Source organism: Hesperophylax consimilis, chromosome 2 (genome assembly GCF_061612785.1).
Source record: "Hesperophylax consimilis isolate HC1 chromosome 2, BYU_Hcon_1.0, whole genome shotgun sequence".
NCBI lineage: Eukaryota > Metazoa > Arthropoda > Insecta > Trichoptera > Limnephilidae > Hesperophylax > Hesperophylax consimilis.
In genome coordinates this window covers 28,454,955-28,472,155 of record NC_142837.1, presented here as the reverse complement: position 1 = coordinate 28,472,155, position 17,201 = coordinate 28,454,955, and the positions used below count along the sequence as shown (strand labels likewise).

Sequence of the window (17,201 nt, the reverse complement as noted above, 5' to 3'; positions counted from 1 at the left end):
CAATGGGATGATCTAAACTATTCGTTGGTTTGTGGTTGTCGGCGACGTAAAATTTACCAATTTTTGTCTAAATTTAAATCCGGCTGCCTGCGAATGCTCCAGGTTGCTGGTAGGCAGACATTTTTTTCATCCACTAATCGACCCCTATCGTAAGAAATCATTCCCGTTCATGTACCTTATGACGTAATTCTAATGAAAAAATTCGTTCACTCCATTCCATGACTGAGCGGAACTCTTCAAAAGGCGCACCGCAGACCAACTTTTTTAAAGATTACTAGATGTCTATTATCACTGCAAAGTAATTTCCACTCTGTACTCGATGTCGTGGGGTTTGTTGTATCGGGATCCTAGGCTATAACAGTACCTGGTACAAAGCCGACAGTTTTTGTAAATGTTCTATATGTTTGAAAAATTAATTACATAGTACCTAATTTATTATAATGAGGTACACAGCTACGCACTTGTAAAAAATATACTGATATTTTACCATGAGATTTAAAAATTTGTAAAAAACTAGCGCACTCCCGTGAAAAATTGTAGATTTAAGTATGTATAAAATAAATATTTGCCTCAGGATCATTGTCTTACAAAAGAAGAAATTTTCCTTTCGAATGTGAGTTAACTAGAAAATATAAAAATATATACGATGTATTCATAATAGATATTCGGAGAATATGTGTGTACGAATGAAATAGCTGTATTAACGGTCTGCTGATGCATGTCCATTGGACCTAATTCAGTGAAACCACGCGCGTTGTCTCAATAACGTATCTTCACTCTTCACTATAATTTGTGTGTACGAATGAAATAGCTGTATTAACGGTCCACTGATGTGTGTCCACTAGACCTAATTCAGTGAAACCACGCGCGTTGTCTCAATAACGTATCTTCACTCTTCACTATAATTTGTGTGTACGAATGAAATAGCTGTATTAACGGTCCACTGATGTGTGTCCACTAGACCTAATTCAGTGAAACCACGCGCGTTGTCTCAATAACGTATCTTCACTCTTCACTATAATTTGTGTGTACGAATGAAATATTTATTTATTAATCTTAAGTTAGCTCACATCTTCGTGTGTGCTAATAGTTTTATAAACATATAAACATGTACATTGTTTGGCAAACATAATCTTTCTTTAAATATTTCACTGAAGTCACAAAAAAAAGAAACATTAATAATTGAGATAGTTCATTTTTGAACTTATTAATATTTTCTATCACAGCAATTTCCTTCGGGATTTTGTTATAGAGTTGAACGGTCTGGTACATCAGAGATTTTTGGGTGCTTGTTTTTTTTTTCTTGTTGGCAATCTAATTTGCTTAGAATTTCTCGTCCCGTGTCCGTGTATCTCGTTATTGTAATTTATTTTTCTTTTCAGTTCCTTAGACATCATCCCTAAGTTAATTTTATGTATAAAAATAAGTACATTCAAATACACAGTTTGCTTCACCGTCAAAATATTCAGCTCCTTTAACATGTCTCTTATCCGTGTGTATATGTTGCGCTTAAGTATTATTCGCATTGCTTTATTTTGCAGTATTTGCATTTTTTTCATTTTCTCTTTATTGCAGAGAAAAAGAATACTTGAACAGTAATTAAAGTGTGGTGATATAATTGTATTGTATATTATCTGGAATGTTTCTTTATTTACTTTGTTTCTGATTCTACCAAGAAATGATATTTTTTTTGCAATTTTTTTAATTGTATAGTCTGCATTTTTTGAGAAGTTCAATTTTGAGTCTATAATAACACCTAGATATTTAATTTCTTCCACTTTTTTTATGATTTCTCCATTTATAGAAACCTTTGGTTCCTCGTGCGTATTTGTTCTGCCTATATGCATGTATTTTGTCTTATTTACATTTAGTTTTAATTTATTTAGTTTGAGCCATTTTGACAATGTTTCTAAGTCACTATTTATCTTTTTGATTGCTTTCTCATAATTATCTTCTGCAATATAAATTAGTGCGTCGTAAATAGCTGTATTAACGGTCCGCTGATGTGAAACCACGCGCGTTGTCTCAATAACGTATCTTCACTCTTGATTATGTACATATTATCTTCACTTATGATTTATGTACATATTATCAGTTCTACGTTTGAAAAATAAATTTCAGGAAACATCACTAATGCACCGACAACTGAAATGAATATGTTTAATAATTGTAATGTTGTCCTAAAAGATTAACGTCTTTGATTGACATGTATAAGAACAACAACAAAATTGTTGAAATATTTCCTCAATTAAAAGCTTTCGCTTTTCAAAGAAATATATCAAAGAACACTGTCCATTGTTACGTTTTGTACCAAGTCTCAATGCAAATTACTGGCAGCTTTAGAATTCGTGATCAAAACATCTTCATCATAATCACAATTGTACCGTTTAAAACATCCAAATCTGAATTTACAAAAAATTTATTAATGGTCTCAAAAAAATGATTAAAAAGCATGACACCACAATGATCTGTAATTATTCTTTTCATTTTTTGTTGGTCATCACGTCATTAATAACTCAACACTTTGGTTAATAATTATCTTATTTTTTTAGAAAAAACCATTCATTGCTACTGCTATTTAACTAATCATTTTACATGACGCCTCATAACAGTTCCATGGAATTTTCGACTACTTTGCACATCGCATTGACAACTTAATTTTGCTTTAATTAACTTTAACCGTTTTGTTAGTGATCAGATCTGAAGTTCCAGGTACTTCCCAACTTCCGTCTTCTCATCTTCTTCCTCTTTCTGAAACTTTCAGCCTTACAACATTACTCAATTGGGGATGCTATAGTCCCACTTGCACCGGGCAATGGGGACATTATTATCTCAAGCAAAACAATTTTTTTCACCAGTTTAGGCAACGTTACGAGATGGGTTAAATAAAGAGTGTTTGGACGGGATTTTTTACGCCGGGACCTGAATATAACCCAATCAACTGAAGAAAGGAACATTTTACTCCAAAAACATGGAAATTTACAATAGAATTGAAGAAATTACTTGCTCTCAACTAAGAATGTGTCTTTGACAATACATTAGTTGCGTACCGAATCGATTAGTACTCGACGAATGATTGTAATTTTTAACAATAAAATAAGAATGAAGAATCGTGTTTATCACAAGAAGAAATAGGAGTGGGAAGGAGGTCTTTACTTTGTGAATGTTGTTGCTTCAATTGGAAGTTCTGATGTTGGTCTTGAATGTTCTATGGGCAATAAAGTTTATAGATGTACATCTAATATTCTTTCACCACATGAACAGTTTTTGTATCACAAATATTTATTGTTTCACAACATGAACAGTTTTTGATCACTCTCGATAATATACAATATTTATTTAATGAATAAGGTTTGATGCTGATAAATTACAAATACTGTTTTCAGATAATTATTACGAAAATAACCACAATTAAACAAAAGACACTTGCTTTTGGCGTTCTATTTTTCAAAGCTTCTTTTTAAATCAAATCATCGAATAAAAGCAAAGGGAGGGCAAATCAGGTAGGAACCGGATAGTTGGAATAACCATAAAAGTATTTCAATATTAAACAACCGTTATTTCCTGTTCACTAAACAAGTTCTAGATAACAGACCATTTCCCACACAGCCTTTTACTAATGATAAAATAAAGCCTAAACTTGTACCTAAACTTGTTTTCGCATTGCATGAAATACTCACCGCTCTGGCATAATTATGCGATATTGAGTGGAAAATAAAATAAAACATAAGAAATTATTAAAGAAACTTTAAGATACTTTTATTCGGCAGTGGATACAGAAATGCTGATTATTATGGCGCAACTGATATTCTTAAAACAGTAGTTATTAAAAAAATTATGTGGTAAGCAAGACCAAAGTGATAGATAATTATTTGAGAGGTTTTTTTTAAATGTACATAGTAATTTATTGAAGTGGAATATAATGTTGATCCAGTACCAACAAGGGAATTTCCCGTTCATAAATTTATAAAAACATAATATATTCGGTAAAGTTATACCAATTCGTTTACTAAAAATGTCGCTCTCTAATCGAGTTATGAATAAAGAATATCCTCTCGGTTAGAAAGTTAGTGAAAAGGTTTTATTTCACGTTTTTTGCAATCATTCAGAAAAGTGTGTCTCTAATATACCCTAATACCCATTATGCAGATCACTCTTTTGAAAAAGAGATTACTTTTATAAAATCCGATATTAAAAATAGAGAAAACTACCAGAAAAATCTGAAGGAGAATGTCATTTTTGGGTATTTAATTTCATGTTTAAAAATCGGAACATTTTTTTAAATTTAATTATTGAAGACAATATTAGCGATTCTTAAACTAAAATCTGAAACAGAAAAGGATACGGTCACATCTAGGACTCGAACCCAGGACCCTTGTCTTGCCGGGCCACCGCTCGACCACTTATGGGACAGCTAATGGGACCCTACCTCCTTCGGTCAAATTTACTGCATCATTCGAATAAGAACTACCGATATTGCCTTCATTTTTCTCACGGCAAATTTTTATTGGCAACTATCTTTTTATGTATAATAATTCAAAGAATTCAAGGAAGAAGAAAAAGAAAAGCAAGATTCAAACCGAACTAAATGCAATCTAGACAGTGTCTTTAGATAAACATATCTTATTATTATTTTAATGTGCTTTTTGTTTAAGTGATATTTTAATGTGAGATTTTCGTTTAAGAATCGCTGAATCGCGTCTTCAATAATTAAATATTACAATTAAGGGTTTCACTCACTTAATCCAAAAAAATAAGAAATCAGCGTTTCCAATCCCCAAAACCAGAGGTTATTTTTTATTATTCCCCAAAACAATGAATGTTTCAACTCGCCACAGCCAATCAATTTTTCTTCTCCCCAAAGTCAGTTAATTTTTCTACTCCCCAAAGCCAATGGATGTTTCACTAAAATAAAGGAATACTTCCTAATTTTCGAGAATTTTGTGATTCTTATGTGGAGAGGAGAGGTTGTTTGTAAAAACCTGGCTTTTAAGATCTGGTAACTTAAAATAATTAAAATCATTTCAATTTTGAATTGTAACTTTTTTACTGGGGCGATAAACTAGTTGTGACCTTTCACTCTGAAATACAGTGCCAAGGAGCATCGGAATTACCAAGACGCTACACCACAGTGTGAGATTTGGCGTACTCCGCAAATGCCCCCCACTGACAGTCCTATTCCAAACATTCTACCACCTATTCTTCTGGGTCATATCAACCAGGCCATTGAATTTGTCATCACTCTCACCTAGCTTTCAACCTTAACTTTCTGTATTTAACCTAACGCAGTCTTTAAAACCAACATAATCTTACAATGGTCCCATACTCCGTAAGATTTTTTAAATGTATTTCCTACCAACCACCACGTAGATAGCAGAACATATGATATATAAATTTTTACACAGGTATGTATGTTTCACATCAAAATTTACTTACCGTCAACTTTTAAATATACTCTGATAACGCTCGGCGGGTGCGTGGATAGCTGGCACTCGTACAGCCCGTCGTCGGTCTTGTTGACGTTAATGAGCCGCAGCCGCCAGTTGCCCGGGTAGCGGAACTGCACCGAGAACCGCGCGTCGCCCGTGTAGGTCTGGTCGCCCACGGTCAGCAGCAGCGGGGGCTCGCCGGTCTTGCGTCGTACCCAGGATACCTAAATTCATGAAACAAACGGTTAAGCTGTTTTATCAAACAGGACATGAAAAGTTATGAAGGGTTTAAAAAAGTTTATAAATGTTAAGAAAAGTTGAAAAAAGTTAAGAAAAGTCAAAAAAAGTTAAGAAAAGATAAAAAAAAGGTTGATAAAAGTTAAGAGAGAAAAAAAACAGAAAAGTTACAAAAAAACCTAAGCTTACTAACCTAATCTAAACCAACCTAATCTAACCTAACGTAACCTGACACACTCATCTTTTGTCACTGTTCTGTTTTATCCGGATTCCCGTTAAAAAAATTGCAGATCAAATATCATTTTATGATTTTAAATAATAGCACTGGCCAACATATATTTTGCTTATAATTTTGTCACCCAGAATCCAAAAAACCAGAATCCACAACTACGCTGACTATTTGTAGATAGCCTACCAGTAAAGTATGTTTTGAAATTACTCTAGATGTTTTGAAAACCAGTTTTTTTTATCAGACTAAACGGCAGGTGATTCCAAGGAGTGGTTCGAGCGCGGGGAATCCTTGGACCCCAAACTTCGCAACATTCATACGAGAAGGTTCAACCGGTCGGTTTGGTGCATCAGTCTTACCGGACTAGGTCATCCATCAGTTGCCTCCAGTTGAGTCAGATTGTCTATATTGCTAGTTCTTCTCATTTTCATAATTTAAAATTCTTTGTTACAAAGTAACTTATGTTTATTAGTGAAGGTATAGTTAAAAACTTTTTCATTAATGTTTTATTAGTATAAAAAATTTGCTGTAATAGTATTTGTTTAAAGTTAAGACTTGAGAACAAAAGGCTAGATTCCTCTTTTTTTAAAAATGAAACACTTTGTAGAAGTTGAAATGACACCGATTTTATTTTTGTTTTTCCAAAGTTTATACTGCTACCGACACTCTGTGGAGATCACTCCACCAACGGAGAGCGAAATATAATTGTCACTTTGGGTTCTTTTAGCTAGAAACTATCAAAGAGAAGTGAGTTCCCTAATCAAAATTGGAACTTCAATAACATAATTTCGCTGCCTTTAAAGAAGTTACAAACTAGCGACATCTATATTCTAAATCAATTACTCTTTTTAATTGTAATTGGTTTGAAACTCGGAGCAAATTCCAACAGTATTAGTCATAGCACAAGCATTATTTTTTCTTTTCTTTTTTCATTTATATTTCGTATTCATTTCTATCTTTATTAGTTTTATTGTTATTGTTCTCTTATTCTGCTACTTTAAAAAATAAAATCTGGATATTTTCCTCATTAAAACTTGGTTTTCCTACGTTTCTACAAAAGGCTGTACCTAACACGATATATTAAAATATAAATATCTTTGTGTCTCGCATCTGTTGTATCATCTTGAGATTAATAAAGATATTTAGCAAAAAGTTATTTGTCGTTTAATTTAAAAAATAAAAACTTCATTCATTCGATGCGCAGAATCCAAGTCCCATTGCGGAAATTCAATTTGTATTTTACAAGCACAAGTGCTGTGGAAAACAACAGCTCTGAAGATGTTGATTATCTCACAGATACGCGTATATACCTACCCATGTTGCTCGCTTTGAGCCAGTTACTTTACGTTTCAAAATTATTTCTACTTACAAACAAACACAAACACAAGCATTTAAAATGTCGCTTTTGACATTGTGATGACAGCTTCCAGATTCCAGAAGAGATGTTAACTACAACTCCTTTTGACAGCTTCAGATTCGAAATGATCCAAATCACGTGAACACAAGTTACCATGCTCAGATGGGGGTTCAACTGACAAAATGATTGCGAGTTTAATTAATAAATGTGAAACGGGCTAAATTATACTAAGCATCGAAATACAATAGAAAACACTAAAATTATTTTTATTTGACGAAGCGTAATAATTCTTTTCGGAAATTTGAATACAGCCATATTATGTTATTAAAAATGTATCAAGATATTAATTTAAATTCTACGAAACAAAATAAGTTGTGCAATGATTAGAAAAATGAAATTTTCTGGGTACATAAATCAAATTACAAAAAAACACATGATTTCGGAAAAAGGTTCTTCCGTCAGAACAAACGCTTTAACTAGTAATTAGATAAATATATAATAAATATAAGAGAAAAGTATGTAAGTGTTGCAGCAACTCTAAACCATTGAAGAGATTTGATAGGTATGTGTGAGGAATACAGTGTTGTGAAAATAATTGTTGTATTTTTTGGTATTTTTAATTACACTCTTGGGTCTTGCTTTCTTTCTCCCAAATAGTCCTAATCCATCATTCAATGTTATCTAATTGTGTAAATTAATGTACCACAAACCATATTTTTCAAAACGTATTAAATACGTCTTACCGTTTTATCTCTGAGCATGCTGACTCTGCAATCAAAATGGGCAATGTGTCCAGCCTGCACCGTCACTGAAGAATTATCCGAAGACGCATCTTCAAAATGTGGTCCATGTCTTCTGTCGTGTTCATGTTGAGGCCGAGCTCGCAACCACGGCATTTGGTCCAACTGGGAGTGAACACTGCCCGAATGACCAGTCAAACTGCTGCCACTATGTCCGTTTGAACTACCACCGTGACTGTGTGTTATTGAACTTCCACTATGCGTATTTGATCCACCACTATGTCCATTAGAACTACTACTATGAGTATTTGAATGGGAACTATGTCCCTTTGTTCCACTATGTCCGTTTGAGCTTCCACTATGACTATTTGAACTCCCTGTGTGTCCGATATGGCTTTCTCCATGCCCGCTATGTGCGTTTGAACCGCTATGCCTGTGGTTATTAGCAATTTCGGTTATAAAGTCTTCTTCTCTCGATTTTGCTGTTTTCCCATTGTTAGCTTCATCAAAGTTGTTTCTATTTTCGTTTTCATTATCCTGCGGGACTTTGAATAGTTTGTTTAAATCCACTGTTTGATTTCCCAACTGGAAGTATCTGGGTAGCATTGTTGTTCCCCTATAGCTAAAGAGGTATTCATCAGTCTTGAGGATGTTTGGATCCACTTCCTCCCCATATTCATCAGTATCTGGATCTGGCGATTGAGAGATGGCATTTTCTGTAAGAAGGAAAAACATTTCTTTAAGTTGTAATCGATAAAGAAATAATGTCCGTGGAAAGAAGAATATTAAATTAAGTACAGGAAACTTTAAGATCGTACTCAATAAGAATATTTAAACTGATAAATTATCAATTCAACGAGATTCTGAAATTTTGACAACTTTTTCTTGAATTATTTGTGGTTTTTTACACTAAAAACCTAGTAAGCAAAGAAACACAACTTAATATAAATAACGTAACAAAATCATGCTGATCTTTTTTTAAATTACAGACTCTATGACAGCTGAGGTGAGGCCTCAATCATTTGTTGTTGTGTGAGATGGATTAATTTTTTTTTCCCCGAAGAATTTCAGCTGTCTTTAGTATGAGTCACGGAGTTTCTAAGTATTCTTAACGTGCATAAATTACAGGATGTCAAAATGGCTTCTTTCCATTTTTCAATAATAAAAAGGGATGTTGACTAATATGAAAAATATATTATATTTAATTTTTGATTTGCGATTTCGTAGAAGAAACCCTTTAAGGGCATAAATAAAATAGATTTTACACAAAGGTCATTTATGGATTCCGCAGTCGAGTGTCTACGAATCCCAAGGTCGAGGATTCAAATTTCAGCATGCGCAAGTAAATTTTATTGAATTATTTTGTGTTTTTTCACAATTTGTTCATTAAAAATAACAAAGTATATTTGAAGCACATTCCAGAGTGGTTGATACATTCAGTATCGCCCAGGTAAAAGATCAACATTCAGAATCGAAAAGTTTCTTGAAATGGCTTAAGCCGTGTTTGGGAACCAGATCTGAATAGTCAGTTAGTTCCCCACCTCCCTCATCCCCATCTACTTCCCCTCCCCACCACATTCAGCCTCACACCATACCCCGGTTGGAGTGATGCTATAGTCTCACTGTCTGCAGACGGTCGGGAGCAGTTGGGATCCATACAAAACTCGAACTCATTTCGATTGAGAATCTGAATATTATCGAAATCCAATAGAAGGAGGAACAATGAAGGAAGAATGCATACTCAATTAATTAAATTCTAGCACGCATTGATCATTACATAAATTGAATTCCAACTGCATCTCAGAATCTAGTATTCCGTTAATGCAGAACGATTGCTAACGAGCTGATAGATTTCTATAGACCCACTAAAAATTCCTAAGCCGCAAAACGAATGACAATAATTTTATATATCTATTTATATAAGGTAGAGAGTCTGTAGCGGGCAGCGTATATTTGATTTTAACTCAATCAAACTTAACTCAAACTTTATACAATTTCAGAGTTTTATTCCGAGATTGACGAAATTTTACATTCTTCACCTTTAAAACAAGAGAAAAATAAACAAATATATACATGATATTTAAATAACCACCACATTCCCTTTTCCCACCTCTTAAAGCAGGATTATATATATATATATATATAATTTAGACACTTCTCGATATAATTTGGATAGTTTTTGATAAAATTTTGGTATTTTTTGATATAATTTAGATACTTCTTGATATAATTTCGACAATTATTGATAAAATGTTGATACTTCTTGATATGATTTTAATACTTTCTGATATACCAGATATTTAGATACTAATTGGTATAATTTTGACCACGTGACGTTAAAAATAAGGGAGAAAAATACTGTCTACATCTTATTTCGAAGAACTCTGCGTAAAGCCAACATTGTATTTATTTTTGTCTTTGCGACCATTTGCATACGAGACATATATTTGGATTTGAAACCAAAATATTTAACACTACTGAAAATATATTTTTTTTAATCGATGGAATAGGAAATATCTAGTCCGGATGTGTTTATTGGTTTTCTAAAATATGATATACATGGCCTTCAAGAGTTAAGTTTTATGGCAACTTTGGCATTTTTTTGTGAGTTAATTGTAATATTAAAAAATAATCTTGCCCTACCTACTTAAATAAAGGCGATGCCAAACGTAGCAATTCAAAATCATGAGTTTTTGGTTTGAAAATTTGGTCGCCTAGAAATGTTTCAGATGCTTTAATTAAATACTGCGAGTAGAATACATCTTGGCCTTTGAAATAATTGAGTATTTTTTAGTTAAGTCTTTTTATGAGCCCAGAAAAAAATAATGTCAAGGCCTATGATAACTGTTTTAAAGTTCAAAATCTCCTACTTACGAACCCTTTTTCGGTTATGATTTTATTGTATAATGTGGCGAATTAAGTTATTTATAAAATGATCGAAAAAAAAAAATATTTATGCCTGAACATCCACAAAATAAAATAAAAGGCACTTTTTGGCCATGTTTTTTTCTTGCATAAATCAAAACAGGCGGATGGTGTTAAGCGGGGATTTAAACCTTATCGCCATCTACGTAAGGGTTGTTATTGAAAGCGGCTCAATTTAAAATATTAAATGACGTAGTGCATTGCCTTAATGCAAAACAAAAACATTAAAAAACGCGTTTTTGTGAATATACATTTTAATTTACTTTACGATATATTTGTTTTTGCAACGTAAATCGGTGATTTGCAATTTAAAATTACGCCCATCATAATGCATTTTTTAACAACAATATTTTTATTTATTTTATGTAACTATATATATATTATATATAAAGCAACTAGTTGTACCCCGCCACGCGGTTCTGTGCCTCAGTCTGTCTGTGAAGATAGAGAAATAATAGATAAATATTTACTATAACGTTTGATAAAAAAATAATTTATCAGTTATATGGTAAATTTGTAAAACTCCAAATTTAAGTTTTTTATGAAATTTAACTTACAAACCTACTGTAAGGATGGGTTGTTTCACAGAATTTGAACAATTCATCAAATTTCAACGTTCATTTTTGGGTTCTGTGAAAGTCCTATTCATGTTCTGCTAGTTGCTTGAGAGAACAGAAATAATAACAAAAATAGATTTTCATAGACCTTGCAAATTAACTGTGAAAATTGAAGGATTGATCAAATTCTCTGAAACAACCCGTCATTAGTCTATAAAAGTATAAGAGGTAGTGAAAAAAAAAATCATAATGATATTCATACATATCATGAATATTCAGAAACGGTAGAGTGAATGTTATTTTAAGCGGAGATGAAAATTCCCAATCCTTCTATTATATGTATATATAAAATATGTAAAATTATTCAAATATTACGAGGCACCAGCAGTTACGAGAAATCAAAGTTTTGTTGGAATGGGCGGAAAATATGGTGATTTATCTGATTTTTTCTTCGGTTCTACGATTCACACAATTATTATTCAATAAGAATGGTAACAGGGTTAGGGGAACAGGTGTGAAAATTTAACGGATACGAGTATTGATAAACACAAACTACGCGAGCTTTTAATTTATTTACTTGGCTATAAAAGCTTGCAGTCTTACTAATAAACGTGTTTCAAAATTGAACAACTTGTAAATAAAAATACATAAAATAAACTTAACTTATATTTATTTAACTGCTATAAAAGCTCATGTAAAGATACATACGGTTTATGCAAAGGATGAGGCGAGTAACTTGTATTTAATTAGCACATTGACTCAATCGTTTAAGTCGTGTAAAATGCTTGGTTTTGTGCTACGTGTAAGTAAAGTCTTCATTAATCTCCGTACAATCGTAATGTTATATTTCGCATTAGTGAGAAGTGCACGGGAATATGCATAGCCAATTTGGAATCCACAATATAAACTTTACATAGATAGTATAGAACGTATCCAAAACAAAATTTTAAAATATATTACCTCCAAATTCAATAATAACTTTGAATGTAGGTACATTTGAAAATTTGTAGCAAATGCGAGTAGAAGCTGACTTAATATTTATACATAGAATTTTAAACAAAAAGTCGACTGTTCAGAATATGTGTCCTTTATTAATTTTAACATACCTTTTAGACTTACACGACATAAAGTGCTATTCCATAAGCTTAATTATAAAACAAATTCAGCATGTAATTCGCCAATTAACCGAGTACTTCATACTCTGACTGATATTTGTCTAAACTCAAACTTACAAAAATTCAAAGTTGGCATCATTGTCAATAATATAAACTGTTCAATTTAAACACACACACGCACTTTTACACATACATTACACTTCTTCTTCAATGGCGCTACAGCCCATTTCGAGCCTTGGCCTCCTTTAACATGAGCCTCCACCGCCCTCTGTCCTCGGCCGTCGTCTTCCAATCTGCAACATGGAGTAGTCCTCTGGCATCTTTCCTGACATCGTCCTCCCATCTCAGCCTAGGTCTGCCCGCCTTTCGTTTGCCTCCCGGGTGTCCAGTTAGAACCTTCTTTGTTACACGTGTGCTTGGCATTCGGTGCACATGTCCGGCCCATCTTAGTCTTTGGAGCCGTAGATGAGTAGAGAGTCTGGGAGCTTGGTAGATGTCATTTAGCTCCTTATTGTTGCGGATTCTCCATGCCTCTCCCTCTCGCACCGCTCCTAAGATTCTTCGAAGTACCTTTCTTTCGAAGGTGTCCAGCCGTTCCGCAGACTTTGCTGTCAGTGTTCCCGCCTCACATCCATAGGCCAAGACCGTTCTAATAATTGTTTTATACAGGGTTATTTTGGTTTTCCTATGGACGTTTCGGGATACATACATTACACATACACCTATAAACTACACACGTCAGCTGATAATTAAGGAATAAACATACCACTTACAAGACATTACAAGGAAACATATCATAGGTACCCAAGATGAAATATCTAATTCCTGTATATTGTTTTGCAGTTATGTTTTGTAGATTTTCACGATCACGAAAACACTTTTAACTATATAATCTAATACAAACATAGACATAAGTATTAACCTTGCATTATGTAAAATAAAACTTTGTGAAATATTTGTAAATAACAATAATGAGAAGAGTTCAAACGGCCACGACACATTCCGGCCGCAGGCTTATTAATGTTTATTATTATTGTTCCTTACATGTATCAATTAATTATAATCATTATTCTTTTTTGTGTGTTATGTTATATCGCGTATACCCTGGAGGGGAGGTATGTCGGGTAAATTTTAGGGAAATTAAAAAAATTTCCCGAAAATAACTACAGTATTATTTTTAACTACATTCTTGTGGGGCAGGTATCATTGTAAACCTGCGCGCGGTACCTCGCGCGGAAAATAATATCACTCTGTCTCCAGCAGTCTAGCCGTCGCACTTTGGACGGAATGGAAAAAAAACGCGAATTAAGTGGTTTTTGCAAATGTTAATTTTTTTAATATTTATATTTTTTTTAGTGTAGTACAATAGTTTTTGCATTTTATGTGTTGATTTAAATATGTCAATGGGGCTTGATGGAAGTTTGGCAACGCTGCAAAGTGTGTCGTAAGTTGGATGTTTGGCATCGCGTTTTTCAGTTCACTCCTACGCGTGAGCAGAGACGGTTGTGTAATAAGTGACGTTTGGATATATTTACAAAAGTTTGTTATGGCTGACATTCCTCAAGGTATTTTTAATTTAATTTACTAAACTATATATCATGTGTGTGAGATTTGAACTAACATCTAATTTTACACTATTTTTGAATTTTTTTGCTGTTAAAATGCATATTTCAATTAGCATTAAGAAACAAAACATCGTTTGTTCCCATTTATGAATATATAAGTATTGTAGACTAAAGTCTCACCTTTAATGTCATATATAAATTGTGATCATCTTTTGTCCTTCCTTGAACAATTTTGTTATTTTCAGGAAGGCCTATATGCATTCCCTGGAGAGAATTATTCGAGGCATTAAAAGAACGGGGTATATTAAATGCCACTTCTGTGAAATCAAAAGAGTTTTTGATTAATTACGTAACACAAAAATACCATATAGCGGCAGGTTCTAACATTTTGAGCCCTACATTTTACAAAAACATTAAGAATTTTTCACTACAATTAATGAAGAAATGGAGAAAAAGCCGCAGTTATATTGTGAGGTTTGAAAAACATAATTTAGAGTGGTTGCAAGAAAAGCTAGTTTTCTCCAAATCTTTGGGTAGATCAATAAAAATATTTCAAGAAAGTGGTTCTCGATCAAAGACGAAAAAAGTGCACGATCTGTTAGAGTCTCGCACTCTTGATGAACTCCAGTTAGCAGCAGAAATGAGTTTTTGAAGCGCAGGAAAAAGTGATGCTGCAAAACTCGTAAAACAGATAACATTTTCACCTCGTCGAGCATCGAGAATACGTCAAGCTTTTGCAATGAAATGTAAAAACATCCTGAATCCATACTCACCGGAAAAGGCTTTAGCGCTTATTGTGGGCTTAAAGTTAACGAAAGAACAATACAAAGGTTTAAGAAAGGAAGCAAAAATCAGGTGTCTGAAAACGTTATATCCGTCTTACGATTTAGTACAAATAATCAAACAAAAGTGTTTCCCTAAAAAATAAGATATCACAGTGACCGATAATTTGGTTGAAGTAAAACTCCAAGCACTTGTCGATCATACGGTCAGTAGATTGTCAGAGGTTCAAAGGGAGGTTTTAGAAATGGTGCAATCGACAGAACTTTTACCACCTTTGCAAATGATGTACAAATGGGGCTGTGATGGTTGTGGTAGTCACAGTCGCTACAAGTAAAGGTATAGTGATGGAAAGTATCATGATGACTCTAATCTCCTTACAACGTCGTTGGTGCCACTTCAGCTCTACAGCGAAGGAAACTCAAGAAGCAAGACGATTTTATGGAAAAACCCACGACCTTCATCTACAAGATACTGCAGACCAATCAGATTACAATTTAAAAAAGAAACTCCCTAGATAACAAGAAATGAATTTGCGTACATAGAGAGACAAATTTCAGAGATAGTACCTACAAAAATATTTTTGGGAAATCAGGAAATTGAAATTGAACATGTGTTTTTTAAGACAATGGTCGACGGAAAGGTGTGCAACTCACTGACAAACAATAACTGGACACAAATGTGTTATATATGTAAAGCCAGACCCAAAGACATGAATGATCTTAGTAGAGTGTTAAATCTGGAGTGTGAGATTAGCACGTTTTCATTTGGTCTATCAACGCTGCACGCACATATTAGATTTTTTGAATGTCTATCGCACATTTCATACCGTCTCGAAATTAAATCATGGCAAGTCCGTGGACAAGAAAATAAACTAAAAGTTCAATTAAGAAAGACGAACATTATTAACGAGTTCCGAGAAAAAACTGGCTTATTGGTAGATATGCCAAAGCAGGGTTTCGGTAGTACCAATGATGGCAACACTGCCCGTCGATTTTTTGACAATCATATTCTGTCTTCGGAAATAACAGGAATCGATGCGGATTTAATATGGCGATTTTCAGTAATTTTAAAAGTAATGTCCAGTGGATATGACATTGACGAAAATAGTTTCGAACAATATGCTTTAGACACTGCCAGACTTTATGTACGTCTATATGAATGGTACCCCATGCCGACAAGCGTTCATAAAATTCTAATACATGGTGCGTCAGTAATGAAATTCTTTTTACTCCCAATAGGACAACTAAGTGAAGATGTGCAAGAATCGAGGCATAAAGAGATAATGTACTACCGAGAACATCATTGCCGAAAAGTTTCCAGAACAAGCACCAATCAAGATATATTAAATAATTTGTTAATCTCATCAGACCCCGTAATTTCCTCTATTCGACCACTTCCTAAAAAAAAAGTTCTGTGTTACCAACTGAAGTTTTAAGTCTACTAAGAATTCCGTCCAATGGCTCTGGAAATTTGAGTGCTGATTTAGACTCCGATGACAACGGAGACACCTTTAGCACCTAGATTTTCTATACGACCATATTTCTAATAAAATATGTGTGTACCTGATTATTGCCCATCTTTTTGTGTTCATAGAAGTGACTTATACTATGTAATATTTATGATTAATATGTTTTATTTTCCCAGATATTTGTATATCTTCAAATTGAATTGAATTATTTGTCGTTGTAAAGTTCTACATAAGAAAATATTAATATTTTTACTTAAAAATAGTTATAATTCATTAATAAGATTAAAAAAAAATATTGCACTAATATTTAGCCAGCAAACAATTAATTCGTGTTTTTTCTTCATTCCGTCCACTGTGCGTCGGGTTGACCCTAAACCTCCTCTAGAGTATGCGATTTATTTGTTCATAAAATTATTATAAGTGAGTTTTGTTAAAATAAAAAACTAAATTAGAATTATTCAAATTATCGTTATTTCACATTGAGAGTAATCACGCAACCTCGGATTCTGCGGATTGGAGAACCGCAGAATCATTTAGCCAACAACCCATTTAAACTGGCGATGATAACCAACCCTCCAAAGTTTCATCAATGTAACTTATGTACTGTTTGTTTCTATAATATCAAATAAATAAATAAAAATGACAATTGATGAATTTTCAGCAGTTGTTGAAATGTCTTACGGAATTTCAAAATATTTCCAAGATCCTTTAAATTTCTTATAAATGCGTTTCTTATTTTTGAAGTTGTAAAAACAAATACTATTTAAAAAAAACTAGATAAAATGAGTTAAAAATT

The 17,201-nt window shown here is 33.3% G+C and overlaps 1 protein-coding gene across 1 annotated transcript in view; it reads right to left on the bottom strand.

Annotated features, from left to right (window-relative positions):
* The window catches only part of LOC149425878 (uncharacterized), a 310,068-nt gene that overhangs the window by 86,520 nt on the left and 206,347 nt on the right, over nucleotides 1–17,201 (bottom strand). The window contains exons 3-4 of the mRNA XM_089643802.1: nucleotides 7,996–8,708; nucleotides 5,437–5,653 (exon numbers count right to left, since the gene is read on the bottom strand). Coding sequence (XP_089499928.1) covers nucleotides 5,437–5,653; nucleotides 7,996–8,708 — 930 coding nt within the window. The remainder of the gene's footprint in view (nucleotides 1–5,436; nucleotides 5,654–7,995; nucleotides 8,709–17,201) is intronic.